Source organism: Tinamus guttatus, unplaced genomic scaffold (genome assembly GCF_059628265.1).
Source record: "Tinamus guttatus ecotype Peru unplaced genomic scaffold, ASM5962826v1 Tinamus_guttatus_pri_ptg000070l, whole genome shotgun sequence".
Lineage (NCBI taxonomy): Eukaryota > Metazoa > Chordata > Aves > Tinamiformes > Tinamidae > Tinamus > Tinamus guttatus.
The window spans coordinates 3,810-21,926 of record NW_028288604.1 but is presented as its reverse complement, the minus strand read 5'-3'; the positions used below and the strand labels follow the sequence as shown (position 1 = coordinate 21,926).

The 18,117-nt window shown below is 41.4% G+C and overlaps 2 protein-coding genes across 2 annotated transcripts in view; one reads left to right on the top strand and one right to left on the bottom strand.

The window, feature by feature from the left end:
• LOC148595729 (centrosomal protein of 162 kDa-like) overlaps nucleotides 1–3,331 on the top strand; it is a 33,748-nt gene extending 30,417 nt beyond the window's left edge. Inside the window, 2 exon segments of the mRNA XM_088519754.1 lie at nucleotides 1,053–1,187; nucleotides 2,844–3,331. Of these exon segments, the coding sequence (XP_088375880.1) occupies nucleotides 1,053–1,187; nucleotides 2,844–3,065 (357 nt within the window). The 3' untranslated portion in view covers nucleotides 3,066–3,331.
• Nucleotides 3,332–8,923: 5,592 nt separating this feature from the next.
• LOC104579872 (melanocortin-2 receptor accessory protein 2) lies at nucleotides 8,924–16,879 on the bottom strand. Its single transcript, XM_010227327.2, has 3 exons — nucleotides 16,738–16,879; nucleotides 13,366–13,465; nucleotides 8,924–9,342 (listed from the first exon to the last, which is right to left on the bottom strand). Exons 1-3 carry the CDS (start codon nucleotides 16,862–16,864, stop codon nucleotides 8,949–8,951), a joined length of 621 nt encoding a protein of 206 aa, XP_010225629.1. The 5' UTR covers nucleotides 16,865–16,879; the 3' UTR covers nucleotides 8,924–8,948.
• Nucleotides 16,880–18,117: the final 1,238 nt, after the last annotated feature.

The window sequence follows — 18,117 nt, the reverse complement described above, 5'->3', positions numbered from 1 at the left end:
CAAGCTTTTCGATTTTTTTATGCTTTTTCTTTTTTCTTCATTCCTGAGGTGCTGCCAATATTATTTTTATTGCTTGCTGCTCAGGAGGACAATACAACTCCTTGATGTATGAATATTGCTAATTTAACTTTATTTTTATAGTATAATGGTTAACCACAAGTATTGCTAAAATGAATTCTTATTTTCTGCAAACAAATGAGTACTTAATATGTTTAATCTTGCTTAGTGCCCTCCTTTGGAACAAATGAAAGAAGCATCAGTGTGCATTCAGTACCTAATGTCATTTAATCTGAATCTCAGTAAGCTCATTCAATATTTATTGACACAGAATTCCAACTCTGTTGTGAAAAATCCTGCTACACAAGTCAGGGTTTGTAAGGGGAGGAGGAGGATCTTGTACTGAACAAGCGTTCCGTGGCGGCGCCCGCCCGGCGCTGCGCTCCTGCCCGCTGGTGCTGCCCGCAGAGCAGCGGGGAGCCCTTGTCACTGAGCCTACGAAACTGGAAGCGTTAGGGCCCGGGCACCTGCAGCTACTGCCCATGGGCTCCAAGCTGCTGCAGAAGCAGAGGCAGAAACGACACAACGAGGCCTCCGTGCTTCAGAAGAAGTGTTAAAGCAGAGATACGGGCAAGTCGCCCGCGAGCCGTTGCCGAGTAAAAGCGAGAGCCTCTTAGGAGGACTCTGTGCTTTCAGCTGCTTAAACTCAGCAGCAAGGAGCCAAGGCTGCCCAAACACCTGAAGAGGGTTAGCAGTGATCAGCTACGGGCTTTGAGAACCAAGGGTTGTGGCAAAGGACTGAGAATTTCAGAGCTTTCCATGTCATTTACGTATACACATTAAGATACTGGGCAAAAAAGACTTAACTTGATATTTCTTTATTTAGCTTATTTGAAACATGCAAAGAATAAGAATAAATTAGCGAACTGTATAAGAATTTCTGAAGGATTGTGAAATTACAATTTACTGGGTAAACTGATTTGACCTGCAGATTATTAGACTAAAGGAGTTTAATCACATGTGTTTAGCAATATGTGTTTTATCTCACTTTTTAGGTGGCAAAGCTTTCGGAAGAGTTGAGAGAGGCTAAGGAGAGGCAGAGTCCTGAAATGAAGCACTTCTTGTGCCTAGAGCAGAAAATCAAGCACATGGAGAGCAGGCGAGCAGAAAGAGAGCAAGAGCTTCAGAAGGTAAAGGGGGGCGCGTGGCCTCGGCCTCCCCAGGAGGAGGTGCCGGCTCAGCTGAGGTCTCTGCAGCACTTCCAGGTTTATTCAGCTCACACTCAAGGGGACAGAGGTGTTTTCTGGTGAAGCCACCTTTTGATGAGCTCCTGTTGCGGTGCTCTCGGGTGCGAATCGGTGTAGTTACCTGCAGTTACCAAGACCAGCTGCATGAGACTTGCGCTCAGGTGGCTGCTGCTTGTAGCTGCCCTCAGCCTGCTCCCAAGGAGGCCCTGCTTCAAGCAGCAGGATAAGGAGATTTTCTGATAGTTGTTTGAGAGTTAGATTTTGACATAGCCTCACGTATGTGGCAGTTGTATCACTTGAATGGGCAGAACAATTTTGCATTAATTCTTGCATCTTCTGCTACTGCTTTCATCATGAAACATCCTGGAGATTTCTCTCTGATTTTGTATCATCTAGAGACAGTTTTATGTTCCATGGAGGCTTTCTCAGCACTTTAATCACTTAAATATTTCAGTGTCTTCCATCAGTGCTTTAATTTCTGATTTATTTGATGAAGTCAAAAAAGCGCAGCGGGATTAGAAGATGATTGAAACTGTAGCAATTTTCAGTTTGTGGAGCTTCTTCTGCAGTCTTTGTATGTCAAGGAAGTTCATTTTTCTTCACAGAATTATTATTGTTGGTAGGAGGTTTTACTTTGCTAGAGAAATTAGCTTTTTATATCAAACGTTTAATTGTTTCATACCCCCCCCCCCAAAAAAAAAAAAAGGGCATAAAGTGTGCGGAGTAAGAACGGTGACTTCTTCAATGTTTCTGTAAAGTGCTGCTGCCTGGCCTGCAAGCTAACTAACTCCCCTGAAATCCAGGCCTGACCTGTGTTTCCCAAGATGTTTTGTAAAGTATTTTTTTTTATTTTAAAAAAAGGGACTGTTCTATTATTCTAAGCAGCAGAATTACTCCTAAGTAAGTAATTGCATCTTTCTGGAGTTATAGTAGCCATGTTACGTGTTAAGCTTGAGGTTTTGTGTGTTCCAGTTTGGCACCTTAATGGCAGCAAATATGCAGTGGGGCACTGAACAAGTCCTCCAAATTACTGATAATGAAGAGAATAATTTAGAATAAGTAATAGCTCCAGGATATGTGCCACAATTTTCTGACCATTTTTGTGGTTTTTAAAAGCACAGTAATAGCACAGGACCTCTTGCACATGAACATTCAGTTCAGATGGGGCTTGTTTCTGCTGCAGAGTATTCTTTTAATTAACACATTTAAGAGCAAATTCGGAGGCTTGTTTTGCATGCAGAGGGCTCTTCTTCACGCTCAGCCTTGCTCACAGATTTAAACTTCTCAGTGCTGCTTCGGAGAGAATAAGTAAGTCCAAATCTCCTGAGGCTCTTTAGTCAGTAATGAATTCTACTCCGCTGTCATTACTGCAAGTATTTAATGGGATTTATAGCTACTATCAAAACATTTGTGGGTTGGTTTTTCTTTCCCCCAATTTGGAGCCAATCAAATTGTCCCCCCTTTAGCACCAGCACTGGGCTGTGGGCATTCCGTGTGATGCCGTGGTTTGTCCGTGCGCGGGGGCTGTGTTGGGCTGGAGGCAGCAGGAGGCGGCCGCCGTGTCCCCCTGCAGCTGACGGCGGTGCTTGCGCTTCGCAGGCGGCGCGACTGGCCCGGCAGCCCCCGGGGGACGCCCGGCAGGGCCGGGAAGCCGAGCGCTGGCGCAGGCTGGCGCAGCGCAAGAACCGCGACCTGGAGGCCTTCCGCGCGCAGCTGGACTCCATGCTGGACGTGCTCCGGGAGCTGCAGCGCCAGGGGGTGGTGATCCCAGCGCCCGGCTCTGGCGGGGCCGGCCTCACAGACGGCTGCTGGAGGACGTGACTGCATTTAGAGAAGCAGAATTTCAGTGTACGAAGCTGCTCTGGAAAACATTATTGCAAGTCTCCAATGTAACACTTGGAAGTGGAGTTCCATGCTGATTTCATCTGAAATCGAAACTGTGTTTGGCGAGAGGAAGATTCGCGTTGGTTAATGCCCCACTCGGATTGTACGTATTTTATTTTGCTGGTAATGAAGTTCTGCACAAAAGTATTTTTTTTAAACTATTACAATGATTGAAGTTACTCCAGCAACTCAATTACTACTGAAAAATTCCATGTTATGCTTTTCAAATACGGCAGAACATGCCTGACTAATCTTTTTTTTATAGCTTCATGTTGTATCAGTTCCCTTATGAAAGATTTAAATAATATGAGCTGGTTTAGCTAATATTTTTAATAGAAATACTGTTACCAGTATTCTTAATTTCACAGGGCATGAGCTCTTCCTTCTGTGATGAAAATGCACTGTAGCTTGCTGGTCTGTACACATGTGGCTGCGCATGCACCAAGAACAAAACCCACCACATTCAACCCTCTAGGCAGGTAGTGGCCACCTGCAGGGACTGGCCGGGGAGGAAGGGGGAGAGAACACGTGCAACTATGAATAGGATATATAATAAGAATGGGAAATTTGGGTTCAGTAGAAGCTTGGTTACTTGTTATTTTATTTCCCCTATTCTTAATAGGGATGATTTTGTTCACAAATAATGAAGTCTATATTTATAAAGTATGTAAATGCTTTGTATATGAAGCATCAGCTAGGAGGGAGTGTGCTCCATTTTCATTATGAAGATTTGGGACTGTTTTGCAAATGGCAAAGTAAAATTGCATCATTTCAACTTATTTATTTCCTGTACAGTTTGCAGTATGCGCATCATTTTAATAAAGGATGGAACCAGAAGTGGGTGTTTCGAGCCACTCTGACTTGGTGCGTCCTCAGGAAGGCCAAGGCAGCATCTAGCCCTAGTGGGAGCATTTTCATGTGCTGGAAACTGTCATTTCTGAACTCTTGAGCGTGCACAAATCCTTAGTGTGTCTTCATGCCTGCATATTTCGTTTATTTGCTCTATACTATTTCTCACATTTGTAGTTGTACATTTACTGAAGCATTTTTTTTTTCCCAAAGCTACTTTACCCAATGCTGGAGTAGTTGTTGTTTGGAGCAGCTGAAGTAACAGGACAATGTTAAAGGCTAACAGCTAAAGAAGGGTATTATCAGTCCTCTAAAGTAGTCTTAAAGGTACAAAAAGGGCAAAGTGCCCTGGAGCAGAGCAGAAGGTGACACAACAGCTCACCTGTTTTTACTCTGTTCAACTAAGGATTTCAGGGTGGTTCTTCTGAAGATCCCTCTTAAAATGTACACTTGGACACACTTGTATACAGCTGAATTTCATTATAAAGCCACAGGTTTTTTTTCTTTCCTTTTGCCCTGCCATACTATTTCATTATATATTTCCAGAAGGCATTATTGTGAATGGATAGAGAAGAACCTTAAAACATTGATTCCTTTGGAACACAGCCTTGCTGGGGAGCTGGAAGTCATTTGTTTAAAACAAACCGCATCATCAGCATTAAGAATGCAAGGAGCTTGATCCATCCTACTTGATACTTTTAGGACATCCAGCAACTCTCAAGTGCAGGAAATTGTTGCCCTAGATTTGAGAGGTGGTCCTTGCCTCCAGAGAGGAGAACAGGGGTGGTGCACAGCACCACCAGCTGCTTCCTGCAGTGCTCTTTCTTCCCACATTGCTGAAATGCTTTTCCAGATTATTCATGTAACAAAGTTAACAGGTTAGCACGGAGGAAAGCTTTATTTGATAGTGTATTTACATTCTGAAGCTTGCCATTAAATCTACCATTTAACTGGCTTGGAAAAGAAGGAATTCTGCTTTGTGTACCTGGAGCACCAGTGCTGCTCAGATTTTGTAGGGAAGAAGGGATGGTAGAGGGGTCAGACTGACTCTTGGACAGATTTCAGAAAGTTCCTGGGGTAACATTGAAGTGCAACCATTAGTCTTGTGTACAGGTAACAGGCTAGCAAGAGTAAAGCTTCAACCTCTCGTGAGTGCCTCTTTCAGGCTCAGGGCTGCATGAGGAAGGAGGAAGAGCTCATTTATTAAACTCTTCCTTTGCCGGGGCCCAGGCATATGGCTTTTGTGTTCCCTTTTTAACCATGCTGTAGCAAAATGCATTAAAGCACGTCAAGTTCTACAGCTCCAATACATGAATACTTAACTAGCATGACAAATACCCAGTGCTTTGAATTTTAATCTCATTGACCACATCCCCACCTTTTAAGAGAATTTATGGTTTAAATATTCTCTTTCTTGGTTCTTGCTACAGACTTTTTTAAAGTACACAGAAAAAACTTGCTCACATAAAGTAATATATAATAAATTCAATATTTGAAAACTGGAACTGGAAAACAGAACCTCCCAGGTTGTTTCTGTTAAGGAACACATTACACATAGGTGTCCTAGATGCAGAACACAGGAACATGGGGCAGTCTGAAGCAGGCGTGCTTCCCCTGAAGTTACATACATAACAGCAACAGCTGTGCTATGTATTAAATGCATTATATCTATCACTGGTGATATATTTAAAATTAGTGAATTTTGAGAAAGGCCCCTCAAGAAGGGGCAAACAGCCCAACCTCTTATCAATAATTTCATTCTCAAGGATGAGGTATAAACAGCATAAATTCTGAGTATTATGTTTACATGATTACCTCAGTCAAAACACTTTTCATTACTTTGCCTCTTGGTGGCTTCTTACTACTTTAGTAGCTTCTCCAAGGTCACACAAAGCACCACTCCTGTAAGACAAAGCTGCTGAGCTTCTGTTCTTTATGCAAGCTAATAGGTAAGGAGCTTTGCAAAGACTGCTCATGAAAACTGCAGAAAGTTTTCTGTTTTGCCTTTAACTACTGTTCTAAAGCAGACACAGAGCAACCTCTGAATTAGGCTGTATTGCTGTTACAGGTGTGGGGACCTGTGGGGAAGCAGCTTAAACAAATTTGTAAAGACAAAGTGAGAAAGGAAACTTAAGATGCATCAGGGAAAAAAAGCAGGTATTAAACATGGAGGTACCTTCACAGCCCCAGCCCATGCTTCAGAAGAACACTAAAAATACAGTTTGAAAGTGTTTAAGTTTGTGTTATGCCTTGATGATTTTATCTAGCCAGTAAGTGTGATCAGCCTTCATTTGCATTACTGCTTTTCCTGTCTCCCCCAAAGCAGCAGTTATCCCCCAAAGCAGCAGTTATGCACCTAAAGCAAAGCCCCCAAGATGAGGTTAACAACAAAGCTTTTGGTTATAATAGAGGGAAGAATGGTTTAAAAGTGAGACGCTTCATTGCCTGATAGCAAGAGACATCTTTCTAAGAGAAGAGGTGCTGTTCTGGCACAAGATTTCTTAAGCAGTATTTCTGTTCTTAACCCTGGCAAAGGGCCGGGGGAAAAAAAAAAAAAAAGATCAAATGCAGATCAAATGTGAACACAGATCACATGCACAGAAGTTGCCTGTAGGAGCTGCATTTAGCAGAGGTAACAGAGCTTGTTGGGAAGAAAAGCATCATCCACAATCTGCAATTCAAACAGAAGCTTAATCATGAGGTAGCTAATATTTGTTTGAGCGCCCTCCCTAGGAGCAGCTGCCTTGCTCAGAAGACTTGAACACTTGTATATTTGTGAAATTGAGCAAATACAAACGACCTGCTGGAAGCAGCAGGGAATATTTCTGCACAGACAGGGCCAACTGCACTAGGGTTTCAGAATTTTCTGGCAACATGAGTTCCCGACACACACAGGCCATAATGAAAGGCCAGGTCTATTCCAAAACTGTATTCTAAATATTTGGGATTGAAAGCACTATGAAGTGCTGAATGTCACAAATGGGAGGCTGCAGACTTTCTGACTTCACTGGAGAACACCCCAGGGAGGCACAGGACAGGGACTTTGCCTGCAGGGAGATGAGCCCAGCGCCGTGCGGCCTCTGGACTCCACAGTTTTGCGAGTACCAGGAGCTCAGCACAGTGCTCAAGGGAGCAAGTGGCACAGCAAGATCTGCCAAAGCCAAAGCACAGAATAAGAAAGTGCTAAAGAAAGGGGCAGGGATTCATCAGGGGAGAGAAAAGCTACAGCCTTTCTGCTCACTGTTAACCATTTACTGTAAAAGAGGGACCTTTTCTGTACTTTAGGAAGGATGACAGAGCCAGACATTGTGGTGTATGAGGCGTCCCTTCAGCCTTCCCCTGAGAAGAGCACTTTAAGCAATGATTTCCTCTTTTTTAAATAGCCTCTGCTTTCCTTTAACAGTAATCTCATTACTGTAAATACAGGGAAGTGCTGCAAGAAATTATGCTTGAAAACAGAAAAGGTAGGTGCAAGTGATTTATCATGTAGGCACAGGAGATTAAAACCAGTGAGGAGGCATTCTTTCTTTCCTCCTGTATGCTACTCCCCCAATTCAGCTGCTGAATGAAAGAGAAGGAAAAATTCATCAAAGGTCTAAAGCACAGGCCACTATTTTCTTTCTACCACAGGCCATGTTATGTCCACAAAGCAGATTACTTTCAAGAAAACCAGATTAGGCAGAGTATCCTGAATCCACTAGTTTGATTTGAGCTAGGAGCTTCCTGTAGCACACCCTGCAACCCAGCAAAGGCTTTGAACCTGTTTCTTCTGCATCCCATATGCTTGCTGTCTAAAGCCACTTGTGCATCAGCTCCATGGCTGAGCAGAAAGCTGAACAGTACTTTCCAGTACTGGCTATACTTCAGAACTTTCATCTTAAAAATATACACAAAACAAAACAACAAAAAAAAAAAAAAAATCTCCACTTATTCATTTCCTTAACAAGCTCTCCCTAGAACAGCTGTGCTTGCAGTGCCATCCCAACTGAGCACAAAGAGATGATGGAGTGAGCGCAGCTCAAATACATTTTTGGAGCTGGCCCTCAAACCACCTCACTGGCCTCCTCACTCTTCTCTGCACCACTGCTCAAAAAATGGTACTTTTCAGAGCTAAAAAGGCCCAGCCTAGAAGCAGAGCAAAATGCCAGCCTACCATACCCTGACAATTTGAAGGCAGTATTCTATGGGCAAAAAAATAAGAACTTCCATCTGATTTTCCATGACTTTGCTATGGAATCCTGTACTTAGCAAATCAGATGCTCACAGAGACAATAAAATCAAGTTGGTGTTTGTGCAGAACATGAATTCCAGGTCATTGCTGTGCAACTGTCAGAACATCAAGCTGAAACACTGTATCTGCAGGCCCCAATTTTCCTTTTATTCAGCAGCAGATGGTGGGAGCATTTTGCAAACACTAGCTGAACAATTTAATATGCAAAGCAGTCCCTTCGGGTGCTTTGTAAACTCTAAACAGAGTTAGGAATCAGAAGCAGAGACTAATGCCAGGCAGGTAACACCATGCTGCTCATGGGTTCAGTCATCCTTGGTGGGGGCAGCAGAAAGTGCAGAAGGGCCCCAAGGGCTGCCTGTTTATTCCTTGCTTCAGGCTTGATTTGAGTTTACACTTTTCTGGGCCAAGGAGAGTTTTCACATCCCTCCCAAAGCCAGGCTCCAGCTTTTACAGTTGCCACAAAACATTATGGGACTATAAAGCTGGATATGAGCAGTCATTTAAAAATAAAAAACAGGAAGCAAAAACAATGCTGAGAAAGGGACTGGGACTGCAGATGCCAGAGTAAAGCATTCAGTATTTTATTTCTGGTCTAAACAGTTCTGTCAGCACAGCCAGCATTCACAATAAGAAGCATGATACATGGACACAGGTCTGAATAGCTTCTCTTAGAAGAGCCAAAAGGCGGAGAAGGGCTTTCAAACCCTAATTAATGGGAATTTTTACCTTCAATTTTTACCTCAGTCAAGGATCCGATGGGAAGATTGCATGACAGATTTGCTTTCTAAAATGATAGGTGGCTCTGAGATGAGAAGATCATCCTCACCTAGTGAAGAGTTCTGCTCAGTATTCACGAAATTAGGAATGTTAAATTTTGTAAGACAATTTAGGTCCTCCTCAAGTCTTCCACTGCTCCTAGGCACTTCCTGGAAGTGAATATTACTCTCCAGGCTCATCCCTCTGTGACTTGGCTTTCCTTTGTCCAAATGTTCCACTTCATTAATGCAGAAATGGAAAAGCGACCGAGATTCTTCAGCTATTTGACGAGAAAATACTCTCTCCGATTCTAGAGGTCTTCCAAAATCTGCCACAAAGCTATTCATGCGGAATCTTTTTTCAGAAGGTTCTGCATTGCTAGGGAGGGAGAAAAAGAAAAAGTAGGAATCAAAATAGAATTATTGGCATTCACAGCAAATAAAGTTTTATCAAGCATCATAATCAGGAAGAAAATCAACACTTTATCTACAATAGGCTTGAAAAGCCTATGCTATTTTAGACTTTGTGACTGAACTTGTTGTGATAATTTGCCATGGCGAAAAGGGTGAGAGGAGAACCAGCTCCAAGTTGTATGGACGCTAATGCATCTTTGCCAGGCTGGCTTTGTGGTGATGGCATAACTTTGCGGTGACGGAGTAACGTAACTCCTACACAGACTGCAGTGAGTTGAATGCAGCTATTATACGTGCCTTCAGAAGTCTAGTATCTGGCTCAAGAGTCATTTACTACATGTTGCAATTTAAATTGTATGAGCTACTTACTCTTAACAAAACCATTCTATTCTGAAAGTGTGTCAGATTTTTCACTACTTATCTCAGAATGCCTCCACTGCCTTTTAAATGCATCTGAAATGGTAGCAACTCCTGGGCCTGCAAGGAATCAATCCCTAACAGCTGTGTTCACAGAATACAAACCATTCCAGTCATTCAGCCCATCTCTAATTATAATGATGTCTGCTTTTCAAATGCTAACTGACTTTCATTACATTATAGAAGGATTATATCGTCACAAAATCAGCTCTGTTACTGACATACCATCTTCAAAACCTAACAGTCCTCTAACTTTGTCAAATGCTAATAATGTTAAGAGTCCTGCAGTTAAAAAGGGTGGAACGCAGCCAACATTCAGCTTGTGCATTTCAAATTGCAGCATGTAGAAACACAGCATTTAAATTCATGAAACACAGACAGGTAGCTAATAGTCTACTGTATATACAGCACAAGACAACAAAAAGATGGACTAATACTGCAGTAATCTTACATATTTATGTATTTCTAATGCAACAGAAAGCCTCACTCAGTGCAAGCTACATATATGGTTTTGCAAATCTGTCTATACAATGTTGTGGCACAGACAGGGGAGCTGGTGAACGAGCATAGGAAAAAAAAAAAAAAGCAATCATTAAAAGTCTAGAAAGAATGACCTCAATTTGTATCTTTTCATAACACCCATAAAACAAGAAAAGCAGTCCCAACAAGAGGCCTTCCTTCTGCCAGAGTTTTCCAGACTATAGTCTTGGGTTCAATTCCCCTGCAGTCCGTATCAGGCTCTGGACTCTGCCCACAGGACTTGAGTGCATTGTGGGGGTACAGACCATTTTGTTTCTTCTAGAGATCAAATACTCCTCCTATCAGTGCTCCCTTGGGTGATCTTGAGCACAGAGGCCAACCTAAAAGGGAATGAGCAGACAACCCTCCAAATCCTGCAGGGTTTGACATCATAAAGGGAATCTGGACATCTAGAGAAGATCTTAGTATTAATCCAGAAATTCTACTCTTGAAGCTGAGAAATCTTGTGAGTAAGTAACAGTAAACAAACACATCTCTGTAGCAAAAGCTCTTGTTTGAATGAATCGCCAGTTTTCCTAAGTGGATATCACTCCAGTGTACTTAACGATTTAATTAAAGGAAATAAAATTTTAAAAATGGTCATTTTGCCATGACTACACCTACTTATTTAACCTGTCTCAATAGCTTTAAGAAGCTTTATAATTACATTGGCCAATATTGTGTACAGATAGATGACATGAATAGACTCACAGGTTGCAAATACGGTTTTCTTCAGGCCATTTTTAAAGGCACAGACAAAACTGGCATCCTGTCTTCTGAGTGAAGGACCAAAATCATTTTCAAGATTAAATACAGCAAAAAGGAAACAATATTTTTGATTGCTAAGATAATGTTCTACACACACTAATATGCAAAAGCAGAAAGGAGAAAGTGCAATGGGTATTATTTCCGTAACTGATGGAAATTCTACCTCTGCCCATCCACAACCTGACTCCTTCCTTCTACAGTGAGGGTGTACAGAGCTCAGCATTGTACATCTCGTACGATTTTAGAAAGAGACATGCCATCAGACCCCTTTATACTGAGAAAAGGGTAATACCAGAAAAATCTGAGTACTTTGGATCCATCCAACTGAATCCAGTTACATTTACCTCTCACATTAATGGGACCTTCAAGAGCAGCCTAATTGGCTCACTGAAATCAAAAATGTGTCTGCCAGTCAGGCTGGCTTTCTCCCAAGCCTTAGGGAACATGAACATCTGTTTCTAATGGGGTTGCAGCACTAATGAAAGCATGAGTCATGAAGAATCCAGTCAGGGACAGAGACAGAAAAGATACAGGCAAACTAAATCCACAGCCTTACAGGTAAGTATTGCTCTTCTCGAGTTGCTTAAGTATTTATCAAAATTGAGACGACACTGGTTTTCACTGCCTTTACAGAACATCCAGGAATATACTGTTTCCAGTACTGTGACCAGTGGGTTATCAAAAAACAGTGCTCAAATGCATTGAATGTGCCAACTCTGCACACATTCAAGCACACAGTTCCCAAAGCTGTAAAGGAAATTTAAAATAAATATCAACAACAAGTCTGAACAAAAATCATATTGGATTTAGTTTGAAAGGAATTTCTGAAGGTCTCTAGTCCAATGCCCTGTTTAAAGCAAAGTCAACATCAAAGTCACAGGAGGTCAGATGAGCCTCATTTGGTGGACTTGCATAGCCAAAGGCAAAGGCTTCACAAACCCTTTACACATAGTATGCAGTCACATATTTCACTTCATCATCTCTTCCCCCTCATTCGTTATTCACATGGGATACACTCACAGATACACAGACCACCAGCAAGATTTCCATGACAGGCAGCACTCTAGGCTCTAAATATACTTGGGAGCAGGGTCTAGTTACTATATGATAATATGTAAGGCATGCAAAAATACCATCCATAAAATGATTCAGCAAATCAATTCTGGGAAGCCAGACTCATTTGCCTCTCTTTCCACAGAAGCAAAATTTTAGAAGCAAGGAAAGGACTCGTGACATATGTAGATCTCACCTTAATAAGGCTATGCTTCCAGGGATGTGCTATTACATGCTATTTCAGACAGTTTATGTGCAGAGGTAGGCAAGCTGCTTTAGGAAGCGACAAGCACAAACTGCCCTTCCACATCAGCTTCTCATCACTGCTGTCTGCCTGTGAGCAATCTCATCTCCCAGAGAGGATCTTTACACTTCTGGTTTGTGAAATGTGAGCCTGAGGGGAGAAGTGGGTTCAAACTGTCTCAGAGGAGTCCGTGACAGCCTGCATGCTGCCCCTGGGCCATGCTGGGCCCTGACGCCAATAGCATAATGCCCAGACTTCCAGATACAAGGGTGAGGCAAGGCATGGCCTGCACATGCTTATCAGCCAGACAGCAGTAGAAAAAGGTTTGTTCTATGATTCTCAGTAGGCTCTGGCATTAATCAAGTGTGGAGCTGTTATGGACTTCAGCACTAACAGGAATTTCTCAGCAGAATCTCAGAGGCACTAGGGAAACTACAGGGTTAAGGGAAGACTTTCTCACTACTGTCACTATCTACATTTTGGTCTTGAACACACAAACATGCCAGAACTGCCAAAACTTTTGAGACTGCAGCCTCCTTACCTAAATTTCTGAATTTGTGTATCTACTTTGCCAACATCCATGTTTCTCTGTTCTATTCCACCAAAAGATGAACCCAGAATTACCCCATTTATTTGAAGAAAGAGCAATCTAAAGCCATTTGTGCTTGGTGATCTAGCTACCACCTTCCTCTAGCATGAAGACATGCACAGACTAGCCAGCCCTTGCTTTTTCTGCAGCACTGCTGACAGTTTGTGGAATGGGGAACACATTAAGACACCCTTGACAAAACTGCTCTCCTGGAAGATCTTGGAACACAGATTATTTGAAATAAAGACACTTGCCACTCATTCATAAGAACAGTGGAGAACAAGAAAATATTACGCTGTGCACAGTATCAACACTGTCACCACTTGCTTGGGGGCTGATGAAGAATACACACTCCACTCTACAGGCTGGATTTGTTAAGGCAGAGTTTTCAGACTCACTCTTGATGCGGTGCTCCTGTTTTTGTCAGCAGGGTCAGGACAAAGAACATGAAGATGACAAAAACTGCAAGACCAACCCAAAATCCAATCACAATGGAATCTGGGAAAAAAAAAAGAGTGAACAAACTGATCAATATTTCACACATACTTGCAGGAATTTCTCTTCCACGTGAAGCATAACTACAAATTCCTAAAGACTGTTTCTTATTCATGAAAAACACAGAGATGGCAAAGAGTAAGAATAATCAGATTTATCCTCAACTGGTTTTAAGCAGCTGCTGCTATTGAAGGAATTCCTAATTTTACAGATGCATGGATAAACCAGAAACTAGCTGAAGGAGGGGAGGATTCTCTTCATTAATAAAATGAGAGCAGCTACCTTTGTTTCAACTGACCTATCTCCAAATATTGCTTGGGCACAACTGAGATGGTAGAATATCCCCTTGTTGCTATATAGCTGATTTAGTCATTTATTTTTTGTTAATGCAAATACTCAAAAATTGCACTGTAGAATTTCAAAAAGTTATATATGAGACAAGCAAGAAGGAAGTCTGGGTCAGGACAGGTATCCAGTCTACCTCACACTCCCAACCTCTCATTACACAGCCACTCCTGATCCTCAAAGACCCCTATGAGCTTTAAAGCTACTTGATCATCTCTCTGACCCTCAGTGGCAAGACTTTAGCCAGTATGTTGGATACTCAGTTTTGTGTAGGACTAAAACAAGGAATCAGCTTTCCTGCCTGGTCCTCAGCACCAATGGTTAATCACACTCCCACTGTGAAGTATCTTCCATGTTAAAGGCACAGCTGAAAACTGGAAATCAAACCATTTGCTTTTTCTCTGTGAAGTCGAAGTGCCTGCTGCACCTTGACATTTTCTCCCTGTGAAAACACTTTATCACAATCAAGTCGCTCCTTAATCCCTTTTCCGGTGAGCTAAAGAGGTTAAGTTTCAGGTCCCTCACTGCAAGGTTTTTTTTTCTCTCTCTCTCTATCCCACCTCTCAACATCGTTTTATAAGAAAAGGGGGGAAGGCATTTGAGTACAGCTCTCTATGATGGGTACAGGAGAAAAAACAACAAAAAAAAAATCACCTGACAACAACACTCATTACTCTCCCATTTAACCAAAGTTAACGTACAGGGGCAATTAGCTGTGCGTATTAATTCTGTGCCTTATGAACTCTAAATTCTTTTCAGAGTCACTGTCTTCCAAAAACACAATGTTTTAGTCTATAAGCATAGTCTGTACTCACTGTTTCAAGATGCATCCTGCATTTAGCTTTATTAATACACATGAGATCTTTTTTTATCATTACACAGTTTGCATTACCTGCTATTTTTTACCTTGGAAGCAATATACTCAAAACAAAAGCAAAATCATTAAACAATTTACCACTTTATCTCTCAATTAGCCTACCATGCTTCAAGATTTACAGCTGTGCTACTCATCAAGTGAGGTGTTTTAAAGCATGTAAAATATGCACATACATTGTATCGATCAGGTTACATCTTTCAGCAAAACTCGTTAACTCACCAGTGAGGAAGAATCAAGACTGTCTGATAAACTCCTGATTCTCATAAAATAGCATCTGCTGGCATTAAATATTCTTGCAGAACTCATGAATAACAAACCCACCACAGAGCTGCGATTTGGACTGTTTTATTTCCCCTTCAGAAAGGGCTCTTACATTCACTTGGCCTAAAGCTGTGTCTGCTTTGCCTTTATTGCAGCTGCTGACGCACTTCCAGCTGCCTGCTGCCTCGCTAGCATCCTCAGCGTTTCTTTAGGACTAAAACAGCAGCCAGAGGTCTCCTCAGAGTTTCATTCAGGTCTCACCCCTTTAGGTGCAAATTATCCAAACTTTTCTATTTATTTAAGTTGTATATTAGAGGAAACATTGTGGCACTGGCACCTTGTCCTCCCCTTTTTTCCTTAATGTGTATTTTTGCATATTGTTTTCTCAAAATTTTTACTCAGAGATCAATTTGCATAACCGTTTTTCAGCTTCTGAATTCTTTTGTATGTGTTTAACTACTAGGATTCTCTACATAGTTACAGTTAATTAAATCAGCATTCATCCCAACGTGGCGTCCAGCTTTTTCTTGCAAAATTCATCTTGCCTCACACCTTTACTATATTACTCTCTATCCTGAGAGCACAGACAGTGCAACACCAGAGACCCTTTCTGCTCCAGGATGGGCACAAGCAGTCAGTGATGCTGAGCTGCTGTGCCCAGTGTAACAGGCACTCCACAGGCAATCCAAGAGCTGCTTTGCCACAAGACTTTCTCCAATCCAGTTAACTGTGATTTAGGCCTTGTCTTCTCCCATCACCCTTTGACACATGGAGCTAAAAAGTAGTGTACGTAGCAGCACAGCTCAACTTTGTAATCAGTAACCTTTGTAATCCCGTTTGGTCTCTGATTAAGTGCAAGAATGGAATATAGATTAGGAACATAACAGCTGTGCCACTTTTTTTCAAGTGCCTACCATTTCTAAAAATACAGGCAGTAATCAGAATTTGGAGTGGTAAAGTATAGCTCATTGCACAAAAAGTAATTCCTGTTCTAGTCTTGCCTTTTAAAAATGTTAAGGACTACAACTTTCTTTCAACCTCCATAACCTCCCTGCAACTACCTCCTGACTCTTGTACAGGGCCAAAGGAACTCGGCCTTTCCAGGCTACTGAAGGCACTAGGTTGGCTCCTCTTCCCCAGTGTGAATCTTATTTTTCATCTCTGGTCCTTCTCCTGCATTTTTTACTTGTACAGTAGTTTAACAGATCCAGTATCAATAGGACACTGAATTGAGCAGGCTTCTCCTCTGAAGCATGACCTATTTACAAAAGTTTCTCCTGAAAAAGAAATTCCTGGTTGCGTTTTAAAGTTTTCTAAAACTTTTGATACATTTTCTATCAAGAGAAAAAAAAAATCACAAAAAAGAAAAAAGGGCAGTAACCCTGCTCACCATCTCATCATAGCTCTTAACTTTTACAAGAACTTCTTGACAGAGCAGCATGGATTGTACAAAGTAGTCACCAGAGGCAGCAGGGGTGGCATTTGCTGCTAGAAACAGCTCGTAACAGTCCAAGATTCTTTAATATGTATAAATCTCTACCAAGTCCTGCCCTATTCCCCCCTCCCAAAAAGAAAACAAAAAAGTGTTCCTATGCATAGGAAAAAAACAGTTAATAAAAAAACAGAATAAAAAACAAATTACAATACTCTTAAAAAAAAAGAATAAAAATTATAATAGCTATGAATTCACAAAATTAGCAGAGATTTCTATGGAACATTCACAGTTACAAATGAATAGACTAAACTTTAAAATGAGAAAGCTCAGCTAAAATATTGTCTCTACTAAACTTACATTTATGAGCCTTGAGGCCTTCAAAAGACACTGGTCCATACTCATAGTACTCATACTCCCAAGTGTAATCGGAGTTAGACAAGGCCTGTTGGGAGGTCCTGTTAGAAACAAACCTCGGGGCAGACATCTCGAACCAGAATATATACCTGAGGATACAAAATGTATGAATAGTAAATATAAGCACATCTTCTGATTTTGCACAGACTCCTTCCCTATTTATGGGATTCACTCTTAAAATTACAGAATCATTATGGTTGGAACAGACCTTTAAGATCATCAAGCCCAACTGTAAACCCATCACCACATCTGCTAAACCACATCCCCAAGAGCCCCATCTACACATTTCTTGAACCCTTCTTCAACTTTCCAAGGAAGAGCCACTCACTCGCTCTTACAAAGGCTCTCTCACCCATTCCTTTAAAAAAAATATCGTTACCCTATCAGATAAGATAATCACTTCCCTTCCTTCATCACCTCCTTAATGGTGAACGACTGGCCAAAACCACCTAGCTTGCAACGCCTGACAAAATAGCATTCCCTAAGAAACTGTGCAATGTTTTTCTAAAAGTAAAATGAGTTTTGAGTAAATTCACATTTGATTAAAATCCAGCAGGTTGAAGACTTCATGCAGTTCATAAAACTATCACAATTAGTTATTCTGGGGACAAGAAACTTCTCAGTGCACAAAGTCAAAGACAAATAAAGCTTCCTGAACAGAAAGGCTCTAAACGGTCATTTCACTCAAAACAAGAAGGACTGAAGTTTTAGCTAGAGGTAATTAGATTTAATAGGGCCATGCAAATACAGTACATTGTTCGAGTACTAGGAAGGCAATGCATAAAGAACATGAATCAGGCACAAAGCAAGGAAAATGAATTCACCTGCGGAGCATAAGCACTTTCAAATTCCTAAGACTAACTAGCACAAAAGGGGAGAAGACAAGATAAGCTTTGGGACTATAATGGATAATCCAGTTCATGACTGAGAATGTTTCCTATTTTCTACTTCCATCTGCTAAGGAAAACAATTGAAAAAGATAAGCCTAATGTTAAGCACTTTTCTCCTTGGCTTTTTCAGTGACTCAAACTTTTTGTTTCCTTTTTTCATGAAAGGGGAAAGATCATCTTTTATTAAGCTTTCCTCATCTTGGTTTTCTCCCAGCTCAGGAGCTCTGCCACTTTTTAAAACAATATATTACAAGATTTTGTTTCACTTTTGTGACTGAGCCCTCACAGACCACATGGGACTGTATGAGGTTCCCAGAATCTATTTCTCCTTCTCCTCAACGTTGTCTTGATAGTTTGTTTCTTATCCAATTTAATTAGCACATTCCTCTTTTGGAGGCGCTTTTATTTTTTAAATGGACTTCTAGATGAATCT